This window comes from Ursus maritimus, unplaced genomic scaffold (genome assembly GCF_017311325.1).
Source record: "Ursus maritimus isolate PB19 unplaced genomic scaffold, ASM1731132v1 scaffold_21, whole genome shotgun sequence".
In the NCBI taxonomy this organism is placed as follows: domain Eukaryota; kingdom Metazoa; phylum Chordata; class Mammalia; order Carnivora; family Ursidae; genus Ursus; species Ursus maritimus.
In genome coordinates, this window is record NW_024424564.1 from 47119646 (window position 1) to 47147626 (window position 27981).

The 27981-nt window shown below is 54.6% G+C and overlaps 1 protein-coding gene across 4 annotated transcripts in view; it reads right to left on the minus strand.

The window, feature by feature from the left end:
• TMEM184B (transmembrane protein 184B) overlaps nucleotides 1-27981 on the minus strand; it is a 52552-nt gene that overhangs the window by 15665 nt on the left and 8906 nt on the right. For 3 of the 4 annotated variants that reach the window (XM_040637526.1, XM_040637525.1, XM_040637528.1), the window contains exons 2-3: nucleotides 9065-9313; nucleotides 7480-7645 (exon numbers count right to left, since the gene is read on the minus strand). In XM_040637526.1, coding sequence (XP_040493460.1) covers nucleotides 7480-7645; nucleotides 9065-9313 — 415 coding nt within the window. Of the gene's footprint in view, nucleotides 1-7479; nucleotides 7646-9064; nucleotides 9314-9690; nucleotides 9833-27981 lie in introns of those variants that run through there. The other variant, XM_040637527.1, reaches the window with a different exon arrangement.

Sequence of the window (27981 nt, forward strand, 5' to 3'; positions counted from 1 at the left end):
GCAGCAGTGCAGGTGTAGTTCTTGGCCAGCAGGCTTGGTGCCTGTCTGCCCCTCTGACCACAGCTCCAGGGAGCAGCCGGAGAGGCCCCAGAGACACAGACCGACTCTCTGCCTCCCTAAGTACTAACCACACCCTGTGCGGGGTCTCTGTGCTAGGCCCTGTGGACACACGAGTGACCGAGGGACCCACAGACCAGGCCTTCTAGTCTGGAGGGGAGCATCCAGCGGGAGGGAGGGGATGGTCCTTCTCTCTCTCCTGCCCTGGGCAATGGAACTTTCTGTTCCGTTCTAGATACCAAATCTTAAAGATTTATTTATTTATTTTAGAGGGGGAAGAAGAGGGGCAGAGGGAAAGAGAGAATCTCAAGCAGACTTCCCACTGAGCGCTGAGCCCAACATGGGGCTTGATCCCAGGACCCTGAGATCATGACCTGAGCCAAAGTCAAGAGTCAGATGCTTAGTCGACTGAGCCATCCAGGCTCCCCCTAGACACCAAATCTTTTTTTTTTTTTTTAAGATTTTATTTATTTATTTGACAGAGATAGAGACAGCCAGCGAGAGAGGGAACACAAGCAGGGGGAGTGGGAGAGGAAGAAGCAGGCTCATAGCGGAGGAGCCTGATGTGGGGCTCGATCCCATAACGCCGGGATCACGCCCTGAGCCGAAGGCAGACGCTTAACCGCTGTGCCACCCAGGTGCCCCTAGACACCAAATCTTACATGGACTAGAAACAAATGCACGAAATCAGGAGCAACGGGCCAAGATGGGAGATGAGATGAGCATCGTACCGGAGCCTTGAGGCCTGGAGAAAAGACGTGAGGGTCACTTTCTTCATAAAAGGGACACGACCTTGTCCAGAAGGTCACATAGGACCCACCTGGTCCCGGAGGCAGATCCTAGGCCTTCAGCCTAATATAAGAACCAATGGCCGTCTTCAGAGATGAAAGGCAGCGAGCTCTGTGCCAGGGGGAGCATGCCATCAGAGGCTGGGGGGCCTCTTAGCAGACATTATACAGGAATTCTGAGAGACTGAGTCTTTACAGGTCTCTTCCGACCCTGAGACTTGAGGTGTTTCCTCACTGGCAGCGTCTCTCACCCACAGCTGCCCGGACAGGAGGCTATAGTCCTAGAGGCTGCTCCCCACCCAGCCCCCCACCTGTGCCCCCGGAACGGGCACCCACAACAGCACAGCCCCGAGGAGGCCCCAGGGCTTCAGAGAGGGTCCACCAAGAAGTGCACTCCGGCTGTCCCTGTCTCCCGGGCCAGGGGTCCTCACGAGCTCCCCGCTACAGGCCGACGGGCACATCGGTCCGTTCGTTCAATAACCACTCCCCGGACGCCTGCAGTGTGCCACCCCCCAGGATGGGGAACCTCAGCGACCCTGGGCACTACCGGCTACTCCCAGCTCACTTCCTCCCCGCGCCCTCAGCACCGACAGCGGGCCCCTAGGCCCGGCCCCCTCGGCTGCACACGAACACTCCAGTCATCCGGAAAGACGTGGGGCCATTTCACAGGGCAGGTAACTCGAGGATGAGCCCGGAAAACTTAATTTTGACTACTTTGGACAGAAATCTTCTGTGCTCAGTAAATAGGGGCCTCAGAACATGCTTCCTCCTCTTTTTCCGGGATCACCAGGGACAGTAACGGACACAATGCGCCACAGCCCTGGTGCGTCGGGGGCAGGAGGGGGGCTCTGCCATGAGCTGCTCAGTCTCTCCTCCCTCGTGGCCTGTCTCCTCTCTCGATCCTGCTTGTTGCTCCCAGATCACTGTTCCCGACGCCTCTTCTGATTGGTTTCCTCTCAATACCTTGTTTCATTCCGCCGGACCGAGCTCTCGTAGCTGCCGCTGTCGGCGCCGGGGCCAGCGAGGGCCCCGACAGCCACGGCATGCCGGCAGCACCCCAGCCTTCGGGTCTCGTGCGGCCCTGTGTCTGTGGCCCTCGGCTGGGTTCCGTTTACCCCAGCTGTCCTCTCTCTCTGCTTCGGAAGATGCTTCACTGTGGGCCAGGCTCCAGGCAGTGAGGTTTGTCCAAAATCTGAAGTCGGGTGAAGGCAGCCTCCTTCTCTAACTGTTTCATGTAAACTCTCCCCTCCTAACAGAGTTCATGCTCTCCCCCGGGAGGACGCTGTCCTGCACTCCTCCGTCCAGCCTGATGCGAGCCATTCTGGGGACCCAGAGACCCAGGTCTGCATCCAGCCTCTGGCAGTGACTCTCTAGGTAATCCTAAGTTTCTTAGCCTACTCCAAGTCTTTTTTTCACGAGTACAAAGTGGGGATGATAATACATCCACCAGCTAACTGGGAGGTGAGATGAGCTAACAGTAAGGAAAAAGACACGGCAAAGTTTGCAAACACCACACAAACAGTATTCACGGCACGGTGCCCATACGTGAAGCAAGAGCCGGTCTCCCTCCTCTGAACTCTGGCCCTCTGCACTGCTCTGCTCACAGAGCTCCCCAGGGCTGTCTCAGAGATGTCTCTAGGGAACACCCCTCGCGCCTCGCACGATCAGACGCTCCCTGCATGCAGGGGCTCGCTCCGTCCTCCCCTGTCCACCTGCCCCAATGGCTTGTCCTCGCGCCACGTGGATTACAGCCCTTGCCACACGGTAGAAACGGGACCCTGGGTGAGCCACGTACTTCTCTGAGACTCAGCCCCCCTTCTCCTTAGAAGACAGCAATCCTGCCACCAAATTGCAGGGTTTAGTACTATTCGCTCCCCCCTGCCCGCTGAAAGGCAAACAAATGGGGGGGGGTACAAACCTTCACGCACAAGGGGCCAGCACCAGGGGCAGCAGACCAGAGATGCCGACCACAGCTCCGGAGGGGAGGGAGCCAACGGGGACCCCGGGAAGCCCCCAAACCGGACACACCGGGCAGTCCTGAGGGCTGAGGGTGCTAACGGGAACCTCAGCTCCAAGTCTCCACGGGGAGCTCCCGAGTTTTTACTCTCAAGACAGGCTGAGATGGTTCTGTCCTCAGCTGAGCAATGAGGAGATGTGTACGAAGTGGACGAGGCCTGAATGCAAAGGGCAAGACGTCGGGTCCCTTGCCCCATCCGCTCCCTCAACTCAGCCTGCCCAACTCTGGTCTCCCAGGCTGGAGATGAGAACATTATTCTCCAGGAAAACAGGCGCAGACTCAAAAGGTCCTCATTTCGTGCCTGCCCCTATGGCTGCATGACACCGGCGGGGTCACGTCAGTGCCCTGTCACCCAGAGGGGAGGCCCCGCAGTTTGGAGCCCCGTTCTTAAACACAAAAATAGCCAAGGATACTAGACATTTGAGGAGAGCTTCCGACACAAAGGTCAAAGACCAAAGCCAAAAGACGAAAGGAACTCAGGAGGCAGAGATAATGCCGGGAGCAGAAGAAGCTGTAATTAGCATCGCCAGAGAGAGAAGAGGAGATGCTCTCTCCAGCATCAAGGACGGGGGCTCAAACAAACAGGACAGGGAAGAGCTCCTGACATTTTACAACATGACAAAACAAAAAACAAAAACCCAAAAATCCTTCGATAGAGAAGCTCAAGAATAAAGATTTTTAAAAATTGTAATAATAAAGCAGAACAAAATAAGAGCTGGAAAATTATAAAGAAAATGTGCGGCTCAATCCAGAGGTACGACATCCTACAACAGGGATCCCGGGATGGGGAGATAAAGTGGAGGGAAGAAATTATCAAAGAAACACGTAAGAAAACTTCCCAGAACCTCAGGACAGGAGCTTCCACACGGAGAGGGCCCAAGAGGTGCCCCGCACGAGGAGTAAATATCCCACCGCCTGGGAGATTCCAAAACACTGGGGGTAAAGGTAAGACCCTCCAAAGCAAGACTCAAAAAGCAGGTCACATTCCGGCATGAAGGCTCGGAGTCCTGCAGACTTTCCCAAAACAACACTGGAAGCTAAAAGACAGGGGAAAACGTGCCTTCAAAATTCAGAGGGAGGATGACTTCCAACTTAGAACTGGATTCCCAACAAACTCCAGATAGGATAATATAGTGAAAATATTTACAGATAATTTTCAGATTGGAAAAAAAAGAAAAAAAAGAAAAAAAACAACCAGAACTCTCATGCACGCTTTTTGCCAGGAAGCTCCTGGAAGGTATGGACTGACCAAAAAGGGAGAGCAAACCACAGACGAGGGAAAAACGGCATCCAGGGAACAGCTGACTGAGCACAAGTGAGGTGACGTGTCCCAGGAGGGTGGTGAGGAGAAGACCCAGGACAAGAACCGAGCAGGAAGAGGCCAGAAAGCAGCCAGTCCAGACCGAGCGGGGAGAGCAGGGCTCAGGGGAGACCCAGGGCTAACAGATGTGCCCGTGTGGCTGACGGCACGGAGGAGGGCTTCTCTTTTCTAGTCAACTGAAGCATTTGGGAATAAACTAATGATAGATACACAGAGAGCAGAGCGAACCAAAAAGCAAGGTAAACAATAACCAGAGGAAAATAAAAAGTCATACAGGGAACCGTCGGCCTGGGACACCACAGGGCTCAGCTCTGATCAATATTTACAGACAGGTGATCATGGAAACACTGAACGGAGACTGAGAAAAATTTGTGATCTAGTCACAACGAGAAGATGAAGAGAGAATTGTGTGTGTGTGTGTGTATGGGGTTGGGGGTAAGATACCTAAGTCAAAGCTCTCTACAATCGGAGGTCACTATGTAGCACTATCTGAAATTGAAAAATCGAGAACCAATAGTATAAGCACATTTTTCGGTTATTCTAGGGAAAAAAAAAAAAGTTGAAAATGCAGTGAACTTGGGAGTGAGGAGGAGTCAGGGCCATTTTGTGTTTCAACTGTGTGCACTAGTACCTAAATGAGAGTAAAATTTAGCTGTAATGTTGTTAAAGAGAAAAACAAATTGTGCAATGCTCCGAGACAGCCCAGCTGCCTGGCTCTGAAATTGGGGTCCTCCAGCACAGCCGGACTCCTCTTCTCCCTTCTGCCCCTTCCCGGGTCTTGGGACACCAAGGAGGAAGGGTGGGGTGGGAGGGGAATGAAGGGGGGGCCTCTTCTTGAATTTTAAGGGAAGCCCTCCATCCCCAACTCTGCAGGGACAGGTCTGTAGATGAAAGGACAAGGGGAGGGGGTCCCAGATGCTGAGCAGAGCTGCAGAAAAGGGCAAGGCGAGGGCCAAGCCCACCAACTCAGACACTAAAAGCTGGTGAACCCCGGGGCAGCCTGAACTCCCCCGCAGCTGCTGTGCTGTTTGTAAACTCCCTGGGAGAGGCCAGGGGATAATAGTGTTGCTAGGAGACATGCTTAGCAGGGAGGCAGACTTCTTACCAGGACCTCTAAGTGGACCAAGAGGAAGGTTGGGACAGGCGGGGCCTGAACAAAGAAGCTTCTGGAGTGGGGGGACCAGCCAACCATCTGCCGCCGCCTCGGGGGCACAGAGTGAGGACCATACAGACGCTCCCCTGGCTGTGCCCCACTTCTGCCAGGCACCCCAGTCTTCGGGGCCCCGCAGAGAAGGGAGATGGCACCTGCCCCTTGACTGCCCAGGAGAGGATTCCCCTTGGCAGGGAACAGCGCTCTGCTTCTGAGGGAACCAGTGGGCAGAGGCTGCTCCCGGGCCCCCATCTGCGATTGGAACGTGATTGGAAAAGGATGCTCCGTACTAGCATGTGCAGGTCCCCAGGGACCCAGAGGTTTCCCCGGACTCTGCTGCTTCCAGGGACATCGGGCATGAGAGCCCCAGTTACGCCCAGCGCAGGTCCCCACCTGGCCTCAGCATTCTCACCTGGCAGAGCCACGCAGGGAACCCCGCCAGGAACTCGATGAGGCCCCCTGCGAGTGCAAGGTGCACAGCAGCTGTGTGATAAAGTCCCTCATTCGTTCAGAAATTCTGGGCTGAGTGAGCACCTGCCAGGGGCTCTCTGCCTGCTCCTGCTCTCGCGGAGCTAAGTCTACTCGGGGAGACTTGAGCAAACCAGGCCCGCATGCTGCTCAGGCCGTGTGGACGCCGGCAGGGTGCCGGGAGAGGAGCCACAGGGGAGGTCTTTCTGAGGAGACACGAGAACGAGGACAAAGAAGGAGCGGGCCAAGAAGAGCCTTCCAGACACTGGGGAAACACCTGATGGCCCTGCTGGAGAAGCGGGCAGTGTGGATGGAGGGGAGGGTAAGGGCGAGGCCAGTGGCTGGGGGGGAGGAGGGGGCAGTTCGCTCCGTCGGGCGCCTGCATTTCCTGGCTGAGGCCTAAGGCATTTCCTGTGCCCCGCGAGGCCTCGGGGATACACAGGTTCCAAGTGGGACAGGAAGAGAGACTCCAGCTTCTGTGGGGATGAGCGTGCTGCACCCCAATATCCCCGGAGCCCAGGGCCCGAGGCAAAGCCCCCCCATCCCGGGGTCAGGGAAGGGGACCAGTGGTCGTGGGCAGGGCTGCCGTGACATCTGGTCACTACACCCGAGGCCAGCAGTGCAGACAGGGGAGGAAACAGGAAAATGCATGACCTTGGCGGGGGGGTGTCAGAGCAGGGATCTCGAATTCAAGGAACCCTCCTCCCAGCCCTGCTGCCTGGGCAGGCCCAGGGATTGCAGACTTGTGACCTGTCTTCAGGGCTCTGGCCGCTCCCTGCTTGCCCGCCCTCCATAGACAGCTGCTAACCCGCAATTTCCAGTTGTGCCATATTCTTGGGCATCAACAGTAAAAAAGAAAATCTGAATTTCTCTGTGTACCCTGCAAGGCTGTGTCCATCCTGTCCTTCCTTCCCAGTGGCATCCCCTCTCCAGCCTCTGGCCTCTCCTCTGGCCACGGCCAACCCCCAGCCCAGCTCCCCCCACCTCCCGGACATCTCCCGGGCCATGCACTAGCTTTCCTGGCTGCCTGGGATGCTCACCCCAGCCGCTCTAGGTCTCTGCTCCCTGAGTCTGCGGCTGGGCCCCGTGGAGAACTGTCCTGTCCCGTCCGTGGTGACTGGCCAGGCGGGGTGGGGGGGGCTGGCTTCCCTCCTTGCCACCCAGGGCCCAGCAGAGGGCCTGGCTCCTGCTGGGAGCTCAGTACCAGAGCAGCTGATGCGTCCACACCAAACATGGGACCTGAGGCCCGCGAAAGGCAGGGAGTCACCTTCTTGGGTGACAGAACAGAGCCTGCTCCTGGGACAAAGCCCTCAGAATTAAGGCACGTGGGGAGGGAGCCTCACCCCTGCCACTGCCTCGCCATGGGCCCCCGGATAAGCCCCTGACCCATCTGTACCTGGGGTTTCTAACGACAAACGGACAGCTTCTTTGCTGCTCACCCCCATCAAAGCGGCCAGACTGAGAAAGGAGGCACGGGGGAGGGTCCCTGCTTGCAGGTGTCGCGGGAGCCCTGTGGCCAAGTGCTACGCCCGTGCCGTCACCTGGCAGCGTTGGGCCCAGACGGAAACCCCGAGGGGGGTAGAGAAGCGAGGGGCAGCCCCTCTGGAGGAGCCTGGGCCCAGGGGTACGCCGCCCGCCGGTGCTCCCCCGCCCCCGCCCCAGCCCGCGCGCCCCTCACCCTCGTAGCAGTCCCGCACGGTGCCGAAGTACACGTAGTACTGGTCGTTGGTGAAGAAGAGGAGGCTGAGCCAGGAGTCGAAGGCGTAGATGGGCACGATGAAGAGGATGCGGACGATGTAGCGCTGCTCGTTGGGGCAGCTGTAGCAGCGCAGATGCATGTAGATCTGGGGACAGACGGGGGGCTCAGCTGGGGGGCCGGCCGCGGCAGCGCACCCGCCCCCTCCTGCTCTGCTTCCCAGGGCCGTGACTGCTCCCGACCCTGAGCCTTAGCCCCTCGGCGGCAACCAAACTCCCACCGTAAAGCTGTTTTGAACGTCAGACCAGAGGGGGCAGAAAGCTTGTGGGGTGCGTTCAGCGGGGCCCGGGCCGGCGCCACAGACGCGGGGGCCACGAGACCAGGCCCAGGACTCTAGGATCCGAGGCAAGAACGGCCGGGGAACCTAGAGCTGCAACAAACTCCCTGGGGACCCGTGAGCACAGCCAGCTGGGGAGCCTCGGGTGAGTGGCACAGAGACGGCCCTCCATGGACACGGGGGTCTCCTCGCCACCACCCCGGCCTTCCTAATGCCTGGTCCCCAGGGTTTTAGGGCAACAGTGTCCACCCCGTGCACGGACAGAAGGGACCCTCGCTTCCACGGAAGGCGGAAGCACTTCCTGGCTGAGTGGCTGCAGTGACATCATCCTGCGTCTCACTTTCCCATCTGTCCAACAGAGGCAGCGCTGCCGGCCTCACTGTGAAGGTGGGAGAATGAAGTGCAGTTTTTAGAAAGGGCGGTGGGGGGGACAGCAGCCACACACACTCTGGCCACGCTCTGGCCACGCTCCTCAGTCCCAGCAGCCAGAGTCCTGTCCCAGCTCTTGTGACTTCCCACTCGGCCCCGCCGAGTCCTGGGCTCAGGGGGAAGAGAACAAAATATTCCCCAGCTGCTACGAGCCAACTGCTTTGGAAGCAATGGGGATTGAGAAGGGACGGGAACACAGGGCAGCAGGCGGAGCTGATGGAGACCTGAACGGGCTCAGCCTCCCTTCTTCAAATCTTCCTTGGGCAGCCGAAGCCCACATCTCCTTCTCTGGGACCGCAGGTATAGGGGGACAGGAGACCTGCCCTCTACCCTGGCTCTACCGCCAGCTTGTGCGTGACTGGGCCAGCACCCCACCACCTCTAGGTCTCAGTTTTTTCCTCTGCAAAGGGGTCACTGATGCCTGTGTGCTCCTGCACGGCCCCCTACAGCTGGGGCTGCACATGTCACCTGGAAGGTGAGCAGAAGTGGCGAGTGTCACATCTGGACTGCGGTGGTTAGATAGCCAGAGTGGCTTCCGCACACTACCCTCCTCCCAGCTGTCAGACAGATGACGCTCTGAAGCCACAGGCCGTGGGGGCCACTCAGCGGAGCCTGACCCGCGTCGGCCTGGAATATGGGGAAGGATCGACTTCTACCAGGTGGAGCCCCCAGATTCAGGTTATTACTGCAGCATAGTCTGGCCTGGCCTCATACTCTCTGGGGCCTAGAAAACCTCCCTGGACCCTTCCAGAGGGCCTTCCGTGGCTCCGTGGCTCAAGGGCCCCTGACTGGCCTGCGTACCTGGTGGCAGGTGATGAGCAGGGCCGTCCAAACGAAGAACCCGGAGATGGCCTGCGCGGCGGTTGTCATCAGGAACACGGGCTGCTCCATGGCCGTGGGGCTGCCCTCAGGGATCACAGACACGCTGGGCGAGGCTGCCATGGTGGTAGGCGACGCTGGATCCGGGGCCAGTGCGGCCCCCCTCACCGTCATGGTGCCTGGCAGCAGGGGGTCCCTGAGACAAACCCTTGCGGTACGCGATGAGCTGGCCTGAAGAGAAGAAACCGCAGCGTTAGCCTCCTTCCCCAGAGAGTGGCAGTGTGCAAACAAGCTTCCGGGCCTCTACGTCCACCACCGTCAGATTGTAACCGGACTCTGACCACGTGTGTCCCAGCCCTGCCGCTGCGATGGTCCCAGCCCCTACCGTGTCGCCCCTAGATTTGTGAAACAAGTGCCTGAGCGGTCTCTCTGCCTCTGCCTTGGTCCCTACTGTCCCTTTGTCCCTACTTGGTCCCTTGGAAGCCATGTGAGCTACCCTGGGCCCCCCCTCTGCTCAAAACTCCCAGTAGCTCCCAGCTCCTTCAAAGTACAAGCTGCTGTCCGTACAACGGCCCACAAGACTGCCCAGCGGCTCCCGCGGCTCCCACCTCGACCCTCCACGCCAACCACGCTGGCCTCCTGCTGCTCCTCGACACTCCAGGCCGGCTCCTGCCCCCCTGCCCCCGGGCCTCTGCATGGGCTGCCGCACCAGCGGGCCACCCAGCTCACGTCTGCACTTCCTCTAGGTCTCTGCCCTGACCTCCCGCCCCGGACACTCCCGACCCTTTCGCTTTCTTTTTCTCCAGAGCGCTGGTTCCCGCCTGACTCCCTCTGACAAAGCGGAAGTTCATGCATATATTTATTAGCTGCCTCGTTCACCAGAACGTAAGCTCCCTGAGGGCCAGGGCTCCGTTCTGCTCACGGCGGGGTCGCCAGCACCCGGCACAGCACCAGTCGCAGAGCAAATGCTCAGCAAACACCTGCGGGGTCTGCGGGTCTCCACAGTTCCCCATCTGGCAAGATCGCTTTGTCGCCTTCTCTCTTCGAAGGGCTGTGCCTTTTCTTTGCCGTTTCTCCCCAACTTTCCTGATGGCCGGCCCCCGTTCTTCATCATCGGCTATGCTGTGCCCACTTTGTGTGCCTTCAAACTGCTCTTTTAATTCAGTTTCCCGTATCCCTCTTCCTAAAAGCCTGCCCCCGCGCTTCCCCCAGAGACTTCTAGCCACGTCACACGCCCTTGTGTTTCTATGTAACAAGCAGAGGCTGTCCGCTCTCTGAGGCAAGACCGCATCTGTCTGTCCACCCCCCGCACCAAGCTCAACACCAAAGCCTTTACTTTGTTACCTATTGATTTTCCGTCCTGATTTAAAAACTCCGTATTTCACGGAGAAGCACAAAGAGATGAGGAAACTGGCATACAGGGAGATCCTGGGTGGGAAAATAAAGATGGGAGCGGGAGGGACACGGGCTGGCCTTCTAGGGTCCGAGGGTCCCATCCAGTCACTCCACGTGGGCTCTCTGTCCACACCTCTTCCCAAGAGCAACTTCAAGATCCATGACAACAAATGAACAATTTCACATTAAAAATTAACCCAGATGCCCCCGAGGAAGAGCTGCTGTCGGAGCTGAGCGACTCCTGGGCGACCGGTCACTGCTGTACCAAGGCCGTCGGAGCCCCCGGCCCTGACGGGCATCCCTTTCGGTTCTACCAGCTGCCGACGGGCTGGCCAGCGCCGTCCCGGAGCCTCTGGGTCCCCTGCAGCAGAGGTTCTGGGAGACTAAGCAGCAGGGTGACCAGAGGATCCGCTGCCTGAGACGCAGAGAGTGTGGATACCAGGGAGGGCGCTCCGGCTACAGCTCGGGTCCCATCTCCACCACCAACCAGCCGTGTGTCCCCACACAGCTTGGCTGCTCCCTGGAGGGTCACTGCGGCCTGACCCAGAAAACAGTCAAGCCCCCAAACTTGACCATCTCAGCCTGAGCCCCGAGGTCAGCCCAGATGACCTCTCATGGTCCCTTCCAAGCCCCAGCTGATCTTCTCAGCCAGAACATACCGGCGCCAACAGAGGCTTCCGGGGTGCACCCAGGCCCAAAGCCTGACCCCTCGATGAAGAGACTCTTTGCTTACCATGTCCCCACACTCCCGGCTTTGCCCCCGGCCCCCCTCCCAGGTCTCCAGCATCCCCTGCCCCCATCTGCGCATCTGCTCTTAGCTGTCAGTTTTTACCCTAGGACAGCCCTTTGCATTTCTATTTTCCTGTGAAAATAAGTGATCTCTAGCATACTGACCAAGAGATGCATCTAGATTTAAAATCCAAAGTGGAGAAGTAATCTATATAAAGAAACTCAAAACTGGAGAAGGTGTCTATATAAAGACTGGTGGCGAGCTCTGAGAAAGAAACAGTGACAAGTCTAAGAATAGCTTCTGTAAGGATAGCTGCAAAATTGGAAACCAGGGCCAGAAATACTTCTTTAAAAAAGAAGATTTGGGTTGTAAATCATCATCTTTGTCTATCATCCCAAATTAAATGAATAAACACAGGCAATTGGGGGAGGGGGGGTGCCCGGAGGAAGTACAAATACTCCTAAATCTTCAGCTTCCAAGCACAGGCAGGCCGGTGTGTCAAAGGCTGTTTTGTTCGCCACTAAAGGCAGTGCTGGGAGGCCCAGAACCGGGGCACTGCTGAGCTGACCTGCCTGCGGGGAGGGGACCTGCGCCACGGAGGCTCCTCAGCTGTGGAAGCTGGGTGAAGGCTCCAGGCCCAACTTCTTCTGGGGCTTTGTTCACTGCCATTCAAGCACACCCCTCTTCCAAGCCCAGAGAGACACTGGCATGCAGAATTCTCTTGCATTTTCCCCATGTAGGTCACTTAGCTTCCGGACAAGAGAGCCACTCAGAGAGGGTGGGTGACTTGCCCCGAAATCAGGACCAGGACTCGAATTCAGGTCCTATAAACACATTGTCAGCCCCGCACCTACCGAGTGGGGGCCCCATGTGAGCAGCCCCTCCCACTCCAGAGCCTCCTTCCAGAAGCCAGTCCTGTCCTAGCAGGCCTGAGACCCTCCTTGCAAAAAGGGGAGGGAGGTCCTCAGGGAGGGGCAGCCGATGCTGGAAGGGCTCTCCGGCCTGACCACGCTTACCAGGCTTCGGGGTTTGCTAGCTCTTTACTTGACTCCGGGCAGCGCTCCTGGTTTACACAGTTTTCCCAAGCTTTGTCTCATGTTTTTTACACAGCAGCTTTGAACTGAGCAATATTAACTGCATCTGAGAGATGAGGAAAATGATGTGGAAACTGGTTTTACAGCCCCCCGGGGAACACCAAATGATTCGAGGGTTTTCATAATACCTCCCCCCCCACCACCACAACACTCTTAACTCACCGACGCACGGCGCCTGTGAGGACAGCTCCTCCAAGGCTGTCAATCCCAGGGGCTCACCTTGCTCCCAGGGCCCAAGGCAGCACACAATGCTAGACCCTGCAGACTGTTCACAGCATGCGTGCTGGGGGCAGGGGATGGACACCGGGGTCCCCTCCTTTCACACTGGCCAAGGCTGGGGGGGGAGGGTCAGGGAAGGCTTCAAAGCGGCAGGGACTTTGGGACAGGGTGTTTAAGTAGCATAACCAAGCTTCAGCTTGAGGCCACCCAACAGGGTTCCTCCCAGACCCCACCATCCGCAAGCCTAGACAAGTGACTTCATCTCTAAAAACTTCAGTTTCCCCATCTGTATTTCAGGGTAACTACAGAATGGCTGAGGGCACGTTCTACTTTACAGATGTCCTGTTAATGAGTAGACGAAATAATAGAATAAAATAATACAATAAAAATGACCATTTTGCAACTCCTAATACAAATACTGGACGTAGATATGGACCATCAATGGATGATGAAGCCCCTCGCTAACAGAGTCTGGGCAAGTCCAGCTCTGAACCCACAGTCAAGATCAACATTGCCAACATGGGGCTGCGAGAAGCTTCCAGCCTCCTGATGGGATACGTAGGGAGCAAATGGCACCACCTAAGAAGGACCCTTGCCCAAAAGTGAAATGGGATCAAAACAAGCCTCCAGAGCTACTACTAGTAGCCAGGAAATACAGAGGGTAGTGGGACAGACTAAATGATATCATGAGGATGCAGCAGCCAAATCTAGACCACGGCACAGTCTACAGGACAAATGACCTGGTTTCTCCAACAAATCCGTGGCTTATAAACAAAGGTGCTTGAGGGGCTGTTACAGAATACCCGAGAGACATAACTAAATGCAACATGTAGACTTTGCTGGGTCCTGATGCTAACAAACCAATGATGAAAAGACATCTTTGAAATAGATAACACACAGGAATTCTTGTCAGTTTCATTAGGCGTGATCATGGCACGGTGGGCATGGCGGGGCACATAAACGTCCTCATCAATGGAGGAAGAATCGTCTTTTCAATAAAGTACTGGAACAACTGGACATCCGGAGGCAAAAAAGAATGAACCTTAACCTAAGCCTTTAGACCATACACAAAAATTAATGCTACACGGATCACAGATTTAAACGTGAAACGCAAGACTATCAACTTATAGAAGACACGTATCTAACAAACGGCAAGCATCTAGAATACAGCAAGAATTCTCAAGCTCAACCGTAAAAAAATAGCACAATTAGAAAATGGGTCAAAGACATGAATGGACATTCCACTCAAGGAGGATACATGGACAACAAATACATGAACAGCTGTTCAACATTGTTAGCAATTAGGGAAATGCAGACTAAAATCACAAGACATCACTATACACATATTAATACGAAATAGAGACAACACCAAAAGCTGGCAAGAATGCAGGGAAACTGGCTCTTATGTAAGTTCCTGGCAGGAATACAAAATGGTAGAGCCACTCTGGAAAACTGTATGGTCGTTTCTTACAAAACTCACACACCATTTACCATACAACCCAGTTATCACTTAGACGTTTCTCCTACAGAAATGAAAACGCATGCTCACACAAAACCCCATACGCTAACGTCCACAGCAGCTGTATCCGTAGTTGCCAAAACCTGGAAACGATCAACGCGTCCTTCAACAGGCAGAAGGTTAAACTCCCAGTATGTCCAGATCACGGACTACTACTCAGCAATAAAAAGCAACAAACTATCGACAGCGGCAGAAATCTGGATGGAGCTCAAGGGCATTCCGTTTAGTGAGAATAGCCCATCGCAAAGGTCACATACTGTCTGGTTCTGTTTATATATGACATTCTCAAAATGGCGACTCTATAAAGATGCAGGACAGATTAGTGGTTGGCAGAGGACAGCAAAGAAGGGGGTGTGTACAGAGAGAGGGCAGCACGGGGACTTCCCTCCAGGTGATGAGATCCCTTGTATCTCCCTCACACACACACACACACACACACTCACACACACTCACACACACATGAGGACTTCCCTCCAGGTGATGAGATCCCTTGTATCTCCCTCACACAGACACACACACACACACTCACACACACTCACACACACATGAGGACTTCCCTCCAGGTGATGAGATCCCTTGTATCACACACACACACACACACACACACACACACAGGGGGACTTCCCTCCAAGTGATGAGATCCCTTGTATCACACACACACACACACACACACACACACACAGGGGGACTTCTCTCCAGGTGATGAGATCCCTTGTATCACACACACACACACACACACACACACGCACACGAACAGTGAAAACTGAATAAGGTCTGCAGTCTGGTTAACAGTGCTGTACTAACGTCCACTTCTGGTTTTGATCATGGTCCTATAGCAATTCGAGATGTCACCATTGAGAGCAGGGCACATGGGACTTGGGGTACTATTTTTGCAACTTCCTGTGAACCTATAATTATTTCAAAATAAAACAAGTTTTTTATTTTTTTAAGATTTTATTTATTTGAGAGAGAGCACGAGCGGGGGTGGGGGAGGGCAGAGGGAGAGGGACAAGCAGACTCCTGCTGAGCGTGGAGCCCACCATGGGGCTCGATCCCAAGACCCTGAGATCATGACCTGAGCTGAAGTGAGACGCTTAACTGACTGAGTCACACAGGCACCCCAAAACAAGCTTTTTTCTTTTTAAAGTCCTTATCAAATAGAGATGCATACTGGATTATTTAAGGGTGAAAAAATAACATGACTTCTGGGATTTGTTCTTTATAAGGGGGAGAGGGACACAGGCAGCAAGGCTGTAGGACAGCCCTTGCTGTCGAAGCGAAGTGACTACGCGCAGAAATCCGTTCTATTATTTGCTCTACTTCTGTACGTTTGAAATTTTCCATAGTAAAAAGCTTTAGACAGTAGAACAGAATTTTCCACAAAATTTGTAACGAGATGGGCAGTGACTCAGGAAACAGTCTGTTTCAGACATTTACTGGCGATCTCGTAGAAAAGCAATCAGAAAGACCTGTCAAGCCTAACAACTTAGCTCAACACATCTTTCTTTCACAAAAAACTTCCGCATTTGTCCATGTTCTTCTACGAATACTGGCTGTCAGGATACGCTTCCCAGTGAAGTTTCTGAAACATCTTTAAGCATGTTTAATACGTCCCTTCGTGGGAAAGGCGTGTTATCACGACAAATGAGAAAAGAACTGCTCTTTTAGAAGACACCGCGGCCGGCGGAGCATTCTGGAAAAGTGTATTTGGGAAATGTTGGAAATGTTTCTACTGTCACAGGATTTTGTTACCAAAAACAATATAAGTCTGTAACTTACAAAAACTCTCACGTCTGAACTAAAAACCTACGTAACAGAATTTTCTAATCTGTTCAAAAATTTCCAAAGCATCTGAGTGGGTTTTGGACTCCTGTGTTAAGAACTTTAAAATAAAATACCTTCCATTTAGTTGACAGAAACATCTGATTGGCATCAGGAAGGATGGAAATGTACTAGCCAAATTTCAACAAATCCTCTGCATACGCCGTGGACAGGATGGAAAGATGAGTAACCCAATTTAGAAAGCAAGCCAGTGATGCGTTTCCTCCGGGTGCAGCTACGTGTCTCAGGCAGGGCTCTCCTTCAGAGAGGGCAGCCATTAAACCCAGATAGCTAAACAGACTGAACACAGAGCCAGCCCTTCCACCTGCTCGCTCACACAGCAAGAAGGCACACTTTCCAAAAATAATCAAGCATATGAAGCCAGGAGGTTTTTGTACCACCAACAAAATTAAAAAAAATAAAATTAAGTATTAGATCTTTAGCTCAACCTTTGATTCCTATTTCTGGTGTAGGTTTTATGTCTACGTGGTCGAACAGTAAGGGAACACATGTATGCAGCAACATGCAGGTACTGGGGGTACATACCCAAAAAGTTTTTTACTGATAGGGATGCAGCCAGTCGCTGACAGGGTTCCCTCTTTCCCCTGAGGCCTCTGTCCCTCTGTCCTTACGCCTCCCCTGGTGTCGGGCCCGCTCCCTCCAACAGAGGCCGAGGAAGACATAAAGCACAGTCAAGACTTGGTCCCGCCTCTCTCCCAGTGGCCCACCTGCCGGCCAGGCGGCTCCACACCTGTGCCCTCACCTGCACGCCCACTTCTTCTACGAAGAAGCCAGGCTACGGTCCGTACTTTGTCCAAGCTCTGAGTCAGGGAAACAGCTGGAATCCCAGCGCTGCCACCCAGCTGTGACTGGGCAGGCGCCTGGGTGTCTCTGAACTTGTTTCCCAGGTGCACCATGCCCACCTTCGGCCCAGTGAGTTTAGGAATTCAGAGTTTTTCCGATTTAGAAAGGATCTGATTTAGAAAGGATTACAGTGTTGAATATGGTGTGCACAGCGACTCCCCCAGAGGGGTGTGGGCAGCACCCAAAAATCAAATACATAGTATTTCCATAGAGAAACATGAGATATTTTTAAAGAACATAATTAGTCTCACATCAATTCAGGTCAGATTTTTTGCCACGAAATTAGTTTGCTGCAGGCTTGGAAGAACCTTTGGGATTTTGAGTGTTCTGGATTCCAGAAAGGTGGGGGCCTGGGCTGCCCTCCAGCGCTCCAGGGAGGCTGATGCTCGAAGAAGCAGGAATCCAGCGTGGTCTACTTCTTACCTTATTTTCAGACGTGACCACATCCCTCTTCCTGACCTGAGATGCTCTGGGCACGTGTCAGGATCTGATGGTGGGTGGAGTGCAGTTCTGACCCCTCTGTGGAAAGGCCAGGGTCCTTGGCAGCTGGGTCCTAGCCTCGCCCCAACCCACCTTCCCACCGCCTCCTCCGGGAGGGTCCCTGCACACTGGTGGCCCCCGCCTCTGCCCTGGTCCTTGTGGGGAGAGCCACCTCTTCACTCCCAAGCCATCCTCAGCATCATGGCCTCCCAAGGGCCAGCCCACTCCCGCTCAATCACCCTGTGCTCACTCCACGGCACTAAAAGGTCAGCTGGGACGCTGTTCTTGTCTCCCCACACGAGTCATCGGTCTCTAGGCTGGCACAGAGTCAGACACATAGTAGGGATTTGGAAGAGAAGAATCCACCAACGGGCTGACTGTCTGGCATTAAGCCACCTGCCGCAGACCACGGACTTTCCATCACTCGGCCCCTCCCCACGATGGACACTTGCCAGAGCTCGGCTGAAGGACCTGGACCTTTGGCTGGAGAGACGGGCTGGGTGACGGCAGAGGCTGGAGGCTGCATCACACGGCCCCACACTCATCTTCTAAAGTGAAGAGGCCACACCAAGGAGGGCAAAGGGACTTATTCAATGAGCTCCAACAGGACACAACCCCGTCCACCTGCTGGCAGCAGCAGGAAGATGAGTCTGCCAAGATGGAACAATCTAGCAATATTCTGTTGCTTCGAGAATAAGGACGCTCCCAATCAGATGAGGCTAGAAGTCCCCTGGGGCAGGAACACGGACTGAGGAACCTCTTTCATGGGGTACTGTACTCTTACCTATCTTCTCCCCAACTAGCCTGCAGTCTCCTGGAGGTCAAAGGTCATGCCTTACGTCCTGGCAGCGGTCTCAGGGCCTGCACACAGCTCACACTCAATATGCTCTGACTGGCTAAGGGAATAACTGAATGAGTGTTTGCCCTTTGCAGTTCCTTCCAACTCTGAACGTCTGCGATGCCCTCCATCACCACCATACCAACCCTGGGGAGTGGAACTTTCTCTTGCCCCCACCCACAGATCTTTGTCCCAGTCAGCCTCGAGATACCGCCTTCTATGACCTATCACCGTTTGCTCAAGGCACGTCTTCCCTGGTCTTCCAGAGCATTTACCACTCTGTGATTAGATCTGTTCCCTTAACGCCCTGTGAGCTGGGCTCCGTGAGGGCAGGGATCAGGTGCCAATGTGGAAGAAGCATTTACTGACTGATTGCTTAGGGGACAGAGGGAAAAACATGAACAGAGGCATGGAGACAGTATGTGGGCAGGCACTCGGCCAAGAATGTGCCCAGAGCAGAATTTCTGCATCCGGACCTTGTTAAAGATGGGGGGCGGGGTGGCCTGATTGACAGACCACCTACGGCTCTCTAGACTGACAAGGCCCTCCTGACAGCCCTGGGAGGTGGCTCTTGTTGCAGCCGGAGCATCCAGGCCGGGGTACAGTCCTCTGGGAGGCCACAGGGAGCACCAGAACACAGAGCCCCACTGGGTCACCAAGGCACAGGGCTGGACGGAACTCACCTTGTGGGTCAGAAAGCCAGGCTCAGGGGAACAGGGTTGGGCAAACCCAGCTCACGAGAAAAGGGAGGAGTGTCAGTTTATAAATGTCCTCTTCATCTCCAATCAGGGGCCCAGGCAGGCCGAACCAGTTGCCAGACGGGTGCTTGAGGGCATAGAACCAGGGTATAGAGAGTGGGGGGGGGGGTCCAGAGTAAAATCCAGGCAGGCCTGGCAAGGCCTAATGAATGAAGCCAAGCCCTAGAAAAGCCCCCAGAGTGCCGAGAACACTCACTTCCCCTAAGACAGCGCCTACTGCCATCTTTCCCTCACATTCATCTTCCAAAGTGAAGAGGCCACACCAAGGAGGGCAAAGGGACTTTGGCAAGACAGCTTCTGGCTAACTTCCTCCTGAAGATACCCACCTCTTCCAGAAAAGCTACAAAGCTATGTGCAAGCTCGGTCAACTGCCTTGGAAGTTAGGGGTTTCAGAGAACACCTCACCACCTCAGAGGCCTTTTCATTTCATGTTGGGGGGATACCTTGCTGTTACCCCCACCCCGACTTCCTGTGTCAAAGACTGAATAATGCACCCCCCAAAGATGTCACATCCCAAACCCCCGAACCTGGGAATATTTTGCTGACATGGCAAAAGGGGCTGTGCAGGTGTGACGACATTAAGGCCACCGAGAGGATCCCTGATTATCTGGGTAGGCCAGATATAATCACAAGGGCCCTCACGAGAGGGAGGCAGGGGGCTGAAGGAGTGAAGGAGGCAGTGTGACAATGGGAGCAGCCAGGAGAGACTGGAAGGTGCCAGGCTGCTGGCTCTGAGGATGGAGGAAGGGGCCCTGAGCCAAAGAATGCAAGTGGCCTCTGGAAGCTTGAAAAGACAGATTCTCCCGAAGGAGCACAGCCCTGCCAACACCTTGATTTCGGCTCAGTGAAATACATTTTGGACTTGTGACCTCAGAACTGTAGGATGATAAATTTGTGTCACTAAGTCACTACGTTTCCGGCGGTTTGTTGTCGAAGCCGTAGGAAAGCGATGCATGCAGTTTCCAGATGAGGAAACAGAGGCTTGGGGGGGTACCGCCGTTTGTCCACAGCCCCCCGTAAATGGCTCGACACTGCCCTTGCCAGCCATGGGCTCTGCAGGCGAACCGCCTGGACTCAACTCCCGACCCCGCCACTGACTCGCTCTGCGTCCGCGGCCAAGTTACATAAGCGCTCCTTGCTTCAGCTTCCCCGGCTGTGAAATGGGGTTGCAGTCATTCGAGCCTGGGACAGAGCTGCGAGGAGCAAACGGGGTGATGCGCCAGGCATGGCCCTGTGTGACCTGATCTATCCCAACTCCTCTCCTGCCTTAGAGCCACTCTGTCCTTCGTTAGGTCTCTGAGCCCCAGGCCTGTCCTGTCTCTGCTTGTTTGCTCTTTTTTAAACCTTCTGAGGTCATATTTTCATTTATTAGTTTTAGGTCCAAGCCCTTTTGAGCTGCGGCCATGAAGTGCTCACTCACCCACAGGCCGAGCGAAGCTGGTGACCTGTTCGCACGCACGTCTCCGGAATATTAACACGGCTTGGGAAGGGTTTTGTTGAATAGATTTAATTTTTTAAAAAGATATATGAAAGGGGCGCCTGGGTGTCGCAGTCAGTTAAGCGTCTGCCTTCGGCTCAGGTCACGATCCCAGGGTCCCGGGATCAAGTCCTACATCGGGCTCCCGGGGGAGTCTGCTTCTCCCTCTGTCCCTCACGCCACTTGTGCTCTCTCACTCTCAAATGAATAAAATCTTCAAAAAAAAAAAAAAAAAAAAAAAAGGAAAGAAAAATACATATGGAAAACTTCCCATCTTAACCAGCTCGCCAGGTGGAATCTGACTTAGGAATTGCTCATCTGAACCGACCACTCGCCCCGCCACCCCCGGCACCTGCGACAACAGCCCTCCCGCCTCTCCAGGTCCAGGGGCTGTCAGGCTCTGTGAACTTCCGGGGGGGGGGCTGCCTTCTGGGGGAGGCTGACCCACATCCGAGCAGGTCAGCAGCCCACAGCCTGGCCCTTCTCCAGAGGGGATTAGAGGAACAGAGGCCCGGCCGCTGGGCGGTTCTGTCCGGGCAGCCTTTGGGAAGAGGATCACGTGCCCTCACGAGGGGCAGTGTCCCCTCTCAGCCCCACTCCCTTCCGTCAACACCCACAAGCCAGGCCACTCCAGCGGCTCCTCATCTCTCCCCCTTCTCCCGGGGCCAAGTTCCCACGAACCTCCCAACCACCAAAGAAAAAATCCTCCAATCCTGTAGCCCTCCTTCGCTTGGGGCGGGGGAGGGGAGGTACGGGCAGAAATATAAGGGAACAACAAAGTCATCCAAAATTCTTCAGCAAGGGCCGACTTAATTCAGCCTTGTAATTAGGTTTTGTTTTGTTTTCATACATCCCAGGCCAAATCTTGATCACTCTAGTTTTCTCCCAAACTGCGAGCAGATAGGCCAGTGCTCTGCCTCTTTAGCCGAATTCTGTGTCCCCCTAAACGTGACCACCTTTCCGGCCACCTAAACCCCATTCAGCACAGCACAAATGGGTGCCCTTCAGATGCAGAACCCTGAACCTCAACTGTCCTAATGCCCCGTGGGAGCAGGAGACCCCTGAACCTGCCCCACCCCCTGGGGCCCCTTGAGCAAGGAACCCGGCTCCTGCCCAGGGTTCGTGCGTGAGAAATCCCAACCTGAAGCTCAACTCACGCAAATACGGACTGAGGGCCGTGAGCCAGCATCCTCCCGAGGCGAACGTACACCCAGTGGGTGCACGCGTCCCACAGACAAGAACGAGAACCTTCTCAGCAGCCCGGTGTACAGAGTGAAAAGGTGGGCCACCACCCCACTGCCCACCCCCAGGAGAGCGGATACGTAAATGGGGTACGGTCAAACAGTGGACCCCTACACAGCAGGGAAAAAGAACACAGCACTGCTGGTCGCAGTCTGGACAAATCTCACGGTCTTTTCTATATGACTCCATTTCTGCAAAGATCAAAACCGGGCAAAACTAGTCAGAAGTGATGAGGTGTGAGCAGTGGTTACCTTGGGAGGAGGCCGCAGGGAGCCTTCTGGGCTCTGGGTGTGTTCTGCAGCTTCCGCTGGACATAATTTATATGGGGATTTACAGGTGTAAAAACCCACTGTGTTGTAGGCCTAAGACTAGTGTACTTTATTCTAAGTCAAGTCAATTAACCTCCTTGAAAGCTTTCAAAGTATAAATATTTACCTGTGAGCACCCTCTGTATGCTAAGTCCAAAGGGTATCTCGGACAAGACGCTGATCCTTTACAAGCTTCCGGTCTGGTGGGGAAGAAAAAACACTAAAATAACACAAGGCTGCCCGTGGCCGTGGGACAGGTAGTGAGGGTCAGCCAAGGGGATCAGTATTACTCGTGGTTTGGGGGAGGAGACAGAAAAAAGCTGATTAAATGCAGATTTTGGAGGTGGCCAGACTGGGGTCCAAATCCAGCTCCTTGCTGTGTGACCTGGACAAGACGTTGGCCCCATTTCCTCTTCAGTAAGGGGCAGTCACAGCAGCCGCACCTGGAGGGTTCTCAAGAGGGTGCCCGGAAAGAACTCACAGCGCGCTCAGGCCTCAGACTGGTGTCACGCTGGCTCGGAGGCTGTGCCCACCCAGCACGCACTGGGGTTTGCAGACGTGACCCAGGCCCTGTCCCCAACAGCTTCCAATCTCGCATGGACTTCGCCCTCAAGGAGCTGCAGCTAGGGAATCAGACGCTTAGGACACATTGTCAAAAGGTTCCGTGCCAGGGGAGAGGAGCAGATAAAGAAGCCATGGGGGTCAGAGGGCTCTGCAGGGGTGGGAACTGAGCGGGGGCCTCGCAAGGCCCACAGGCTTCGGCGCCTGGACAGGAGCCTGCTCCGCAGGGAGAGGCCAGCAGGGAGAGGGGCCTGCGTGAGCAGAGGCAGGCGGGAAGTCAAGGAGGCACAGAGAAGGAAAAAAACTAGTCAAGTGTGGCTCAAGAAGGGGCCCAGGGGGGCCCGGCTAGCTCAGTCCGAAGAGCGTGCGACTCTTGATTTCGGGGTCAGGCATTCAAGCCCCATGCCGGGTGTATTTTATTTAAAAAAATAAAATCTTAAGGAAAAAAAAAAAGAAGGGGCCCAGGAAAGAGGGCCTAGAATGCCCAGGGCTGACTTCGACTTTATTTTGCTGTCAGTGGGGAAGCCCTACCGGTTTCAGAGGTCAGGAAGTGAGCTCCAAGCAAGGATTTAAAATGACAAGGCAGCCGATAACAGTATTTTGGAACAACGGGTGACTGACTACTTTCTCCAGGGCTGGGGCTGGGAGTCCTTTTACCAAGAAACATCCAAACCTTCACACCTGGTCTCCTGTGAGACCCAAGCATGCATTTTGTTTGTCTGTTTAAGTAAACTCTGTCCAGCGTGGGGCTCGGACTCAAGACCCTGAGATCAAGAGTCACGCGCTCTATAGTCTGAGTCGGCCAGGCGCCCCCAAGCATGCATTTTTGATTAGATGGTGGCCGGGGCCCGGTGAGGTGGGGTGGTCCTTGAGGGAGTGGCCGGAGACTTGACCTTCTTGCCCTGGGTGAGATATAAGGACACGTTCTTGTGGTTGTTTACTTAATTTTACTTATTTTTTTAAAAAAATCATATATTCCCATGATTCAGCACTCAGACGGTTCAAAGGGTCTCTAGTGAACAGCCTCCTGGCACCAGCCCCATCCCAGAGGCCCCACAACCGCTGACTTCCTCAGACCCCTGAGACCCTGTGTATACACGTAAGCCAACACACCTCCCTGCACCTGCTTCTTCCAGAGCAATCCATCTAGGCGACTGCTCCGTGTCTGGGCATGGAACTTCTACCTTATTTTCCACAGCTGCACGGTATTCCATGGTTCACACGGAGCATAATTTGTTCCTGGCCCCCTGCAGATGGACATCAGATTCTTTCCAATCTTTTGCTAGTACAACTAAGGCAGCAATGACTAACCTTCAAATAAATCATTTTGCACACATATTAAAACATCTGTAGGATGAAGTCCTAGAAGTCCAACCGCTGGGTGTTGCTGGGTAAAAGCGTACAAGAGTCTCTAATTTTGAAACTGTTGCCAGAGAGACAGGATACATTTAAATCCTCATCCAGGGGCACCTGGGTGGCTCAGTCGGTTCAGCGGTTCAGCATCTGCCTTCGGCTCAGGTCACCATCCCAGGGTCCTGGGATCGAGCCCCACATCAGGCTCCCTGCTCAGTGGGGAGTCTGCGTCTCCCTCTCTCTCTGCCCCTCCCCCCTGCTTGTGTTCCCTCTTGCTCGCTCTCTCTCTCAAATAAATAAAATCTTAAAAAAAAAAAATCCTCATCCAAAAAATAAGCCTAATTATTAGGAAAAATACTGACAACGTGTAGTTTTTAAAAGTGCCCAGAAGAAGAAACAGTAGAGCAAAGCCCAGTTCAGTGGACAGAGCACGGGGTCAGGAGATGGTTCTGGACCTGAATCAGCCCCTACTCACCCAGAGCCCTGGTCCACTTGTACTTCCTCATCTGTGAGTGAAGGGCCAGACCTGCTCAGCCCCTCAGCCCTTCCCGGAGCAGACAGACCCTGACGCCCTGGTCCCAGAACAGGTGGAAGGATGGACTGTGACCGGAGTCGCCACGACACCCAGCCATAATTGGTCTCCCTGGGCATAGGGGCCGGGGGCCAGGGGAGGGGCAGGCCACAGAGTGCGTGCCAGAGCCAGGCCTGGCAGGAGGGGGTAGGAGTGGCGAGCCCCAGAGGACCAAGAGTTTCCAGCCTGGCCATCCCAAATGAGTGGTAAGCGTCTCTTGCTGTCTTCCCTGCATGGGCTGCTGGGACACCACAGCCACACCAGACACGCTCACGCTCTACAACACTCACTGCTGCGTCTACCGTGGACCCGTTACATAACGTGTGCCTGACCGCAGCGGCCACCTACACCTCACTCTTCAAGTGGGCAGCCGGCGGAGGATGGAGGCAGGCCTCTGGATGCCCAGCGTCCTCCCTGCGAGGACAGCTGGGTAAACACGGCGGGCAGGGCAGGGCTTCCTCCCACCTCCACAAATCCAGCTCAACGACAGAGAACTGGGATTGAAACGGTTTTCTGCCCCCAGCAGAGTAGGAGAGCCTCTTGGCAAACCAAAGACAGCTTTCGGGAGGAAGAACCTTCGCCAACCTTCCTGTTTCCAGCCCATGCTTTGCTCCAGTGGACGGGAGAGCCAGGAACTCCTCCAGATCAAATCACACTTAAATGCACTGACGTTATTGCTATTAAAATTTTTCTACAAAAGTGGGGCGCCCAGGTGGCTCAGTTGGTTAAGCGTCTGCCTTTCGGCTCAGGTCATGATCCTGGGGTCCTGGGATCGAGCCCTGAGTGGGGCTCCTTGCTCAGCAGGGAGCCTGCTTCTCCCTTTCCCTCTGCCACTCCCCCTGCTTGCTTGCTCTCTAATAAGTAAATAAAATCTTAAAAAAAAAAAAAAAAGCACAGTGCATCAACTTTTGTCTTGGTAAACCTAAATTCTCACATGTACTATTTGTTTAAAATCCACAAACTCATGAAGAGATGTACCTTCTCTTCCTGGAGGTGAGGCAGGGCACGCAGACGCCCTGGGAGAGCTCACTCGGCCTCCCCTCCTCGACTCACCTGCCTGTGTCTGCCTGTGTGTGTGCGCTCAGGGTAGCCCCACTGCTTGGAAAGCCTTCCCCCACTGCTCCACCTGCCAACCTCCACTGACCATCAGAGCCCCCAGCTCAACCCACCCTTTCCCCAGGAAGCCTCGGCCCCTAAGCCCCAGGAGCCCCCCACCCCACCCTGGCAGCTCTGACCTGATTCTCTATAAGCACACCTCCCAAGTCTAGGCAGCAATTCCACCTGCTGGGCGTCTGGAGGTGGGACTGCAGGCTCCGAGGGCACAGCTGTGCTGGGGGGCCACTCAGAGCATCAAAGGCACAGGATTCAAAATTGAAAACGTGCGAGCTTCCTTCCATAGAATCTCAGGCCAGTTCACCCTTCTGAGCCTCATTCTATCCAGCGACAGGGTAGGCACAATAATTCCAAGGCTCCAGGGCCACTGGGAGGATTAAATGAAATAGTTTATGTGAAATGTAATTAGCAAACTGTAAAGCCCTACACAAATCCTGGTGAGGATTAGCAATATTGCTATTAATTAATATGTTAATATTAGTTGATAGCAATATCCTCACACACATCCCTTCACCAGCCCACCGTTGTGCCTTGCAGGCACCCAAAATGATCGTCAATGGAGTCCCAGATTCCGTGTGTTCTAGATGGAATAAAAAACACAGGCGCTACAGCCAAAGGCCAGGAGGCTCTGCCGGTGGCCCGCGCAGCGGCAGCCATGGGGTGAGCTCTTTCTCCCTCAGAGCCTTCCTGTAACTGGTGACCGAGAGGGCTTTGGGGAGCAGCATCGCCTAGCAGAGCGGAGGTTCTCAGCCACCTGCCAGCAGTACAGGGCCTCCCCAGGGGCCAGGCTGTCCACAGTCGGAGCAGGAGAAAAATAAAGGTAGGCAACTCCACGGTGTCCTCCAGGGCGGGCAGGCTGTCTGATGCGAAAATCCCTGCAGGGTGACAGATGCAGCAACTTCTAGAGGTCTCACCCCACCCGCTCTGTTGAGGTGGCGGTGGCAGGGCCAGCGATCCCTAGGACCACCCACCGTCGCAGGCACAAGAGTCCACAGAACATGGGTCCCCAGAGAGGAGACCTGAGTCTTCGGGAGGCTCACTAGACAAATTTCAGGTTGGAAAAGAAGCCACACACACACACACACACATGCGCGCGCGCACACACACACACACACCCCCATTCTCCATCCATCTTCACGTGAACTGCTCTGACTCTAAACCAGGCCCGACCCTTGGGGAGCTCAAGGCTTTCAAGGCTTTAGAACCAGGGACCTCAGCGGCACCCAGGAGGTGAGCAGAGGAGTTACAAGTAGCCCCACCAGTGGCAAGCGACTTGCCCAAGGTCATCACTCTGGTTCTCTGACTTCCCTGCAGTTCTCTGCTTGCTGCTCACGGCCCTAACAGCACCAGGGGTTCTGGCTTTTAACTTCTGTGACTCTGTCGTATCTATGACTAACTTAATACTGTCAGGGGGAAATGCTTATGACCTGATGTTACGTGAACAATGAGATAATGCAGGATTATACCTAGAAAGCAAATACGCCCACGTCAACAGTGATTATTTCTTGGTTATGAAAGTGGGGGTGATTTGTAGTGTTACCCACCAACCTTCTGTGTCCCAAATTCACTACAATCAACAAGTACTATTTTCAAAAGCAGAGAAGCCTATTGTTTTTCAAAGGCTGAAACACTGAGATCAACCCTGCAAACTTTCCATTAAATACTCCATTACTCGTGTGTGACTTTTTAAAAACAGAGTAGAGCTGGAAGTGACGCAGGTCAGGCACAAAGGTTTTCTGGGTGGGATCTTCCCCCTCTGGCTTCCGCCCCAGCGGAGAAGGAAAAGGAGTGACTGCGGGGCTTCCTGCCTCTCAGCACAGGCCCGAGACCTCCCAGACCCCAGGCTGTCCCCTGTGCCCCATTGGCTCCTGATGGAAGTTCTGCTCTAATCGACAATCCTGTTCTGATTAGTCCTGGCCTTAGTATCTGTCACTTCTTGAGAATAATTCCAGCTTTACCCCGAGCGGCAAGGACAACAACCTACCCCGCCGTTGATCTGTGTCGTCGAAAGCTAGTTCAGCCTCTACTCCGTGCAAGGCGTCGTGCCAGACAGGGAGCCATCGGTAACCCAAGGCTGCAAACGACCAACCAGAGGCCACACGTCTTCCTTCCAAGCTCTGCTCTGGCACAGGGTCTCAGCGGTGCTAAAACGGCAGCAGCAGAAATGCGCACAAAGGCTGCCTGGGTGTGCGGCCTAATTCCAGCACATGGACTCCCTCTGCTGTGGTGCCCCCCCCCCCAGTCCTGAGGCAAAGCGGGGTCCAGGAATGAGTGACTGCAGAGGATGCTGGTGGCTTAGCCGCACTGCTCTCACGCCCCTGCACAGCATCCCACTCGGCAAGAGGTGGAAGCAAAGGCGAGGGACCAAGAGAAAACCCAAGACTGTTGGGGCGCCTGGGTGGCTCAGTCATTAAACGTCTGCCTTCGGCTCAGGTCATGATCCCAGGGTCCTGGGATTGAGCCCCACATCGGACTCCCTGCTCAGCGGGGAGCCTGCTTCTTCCTCTCCCTCCACCACTCCCCCTGCTTGTGTTCCCTCTCTTGCTGTCTCTCTCT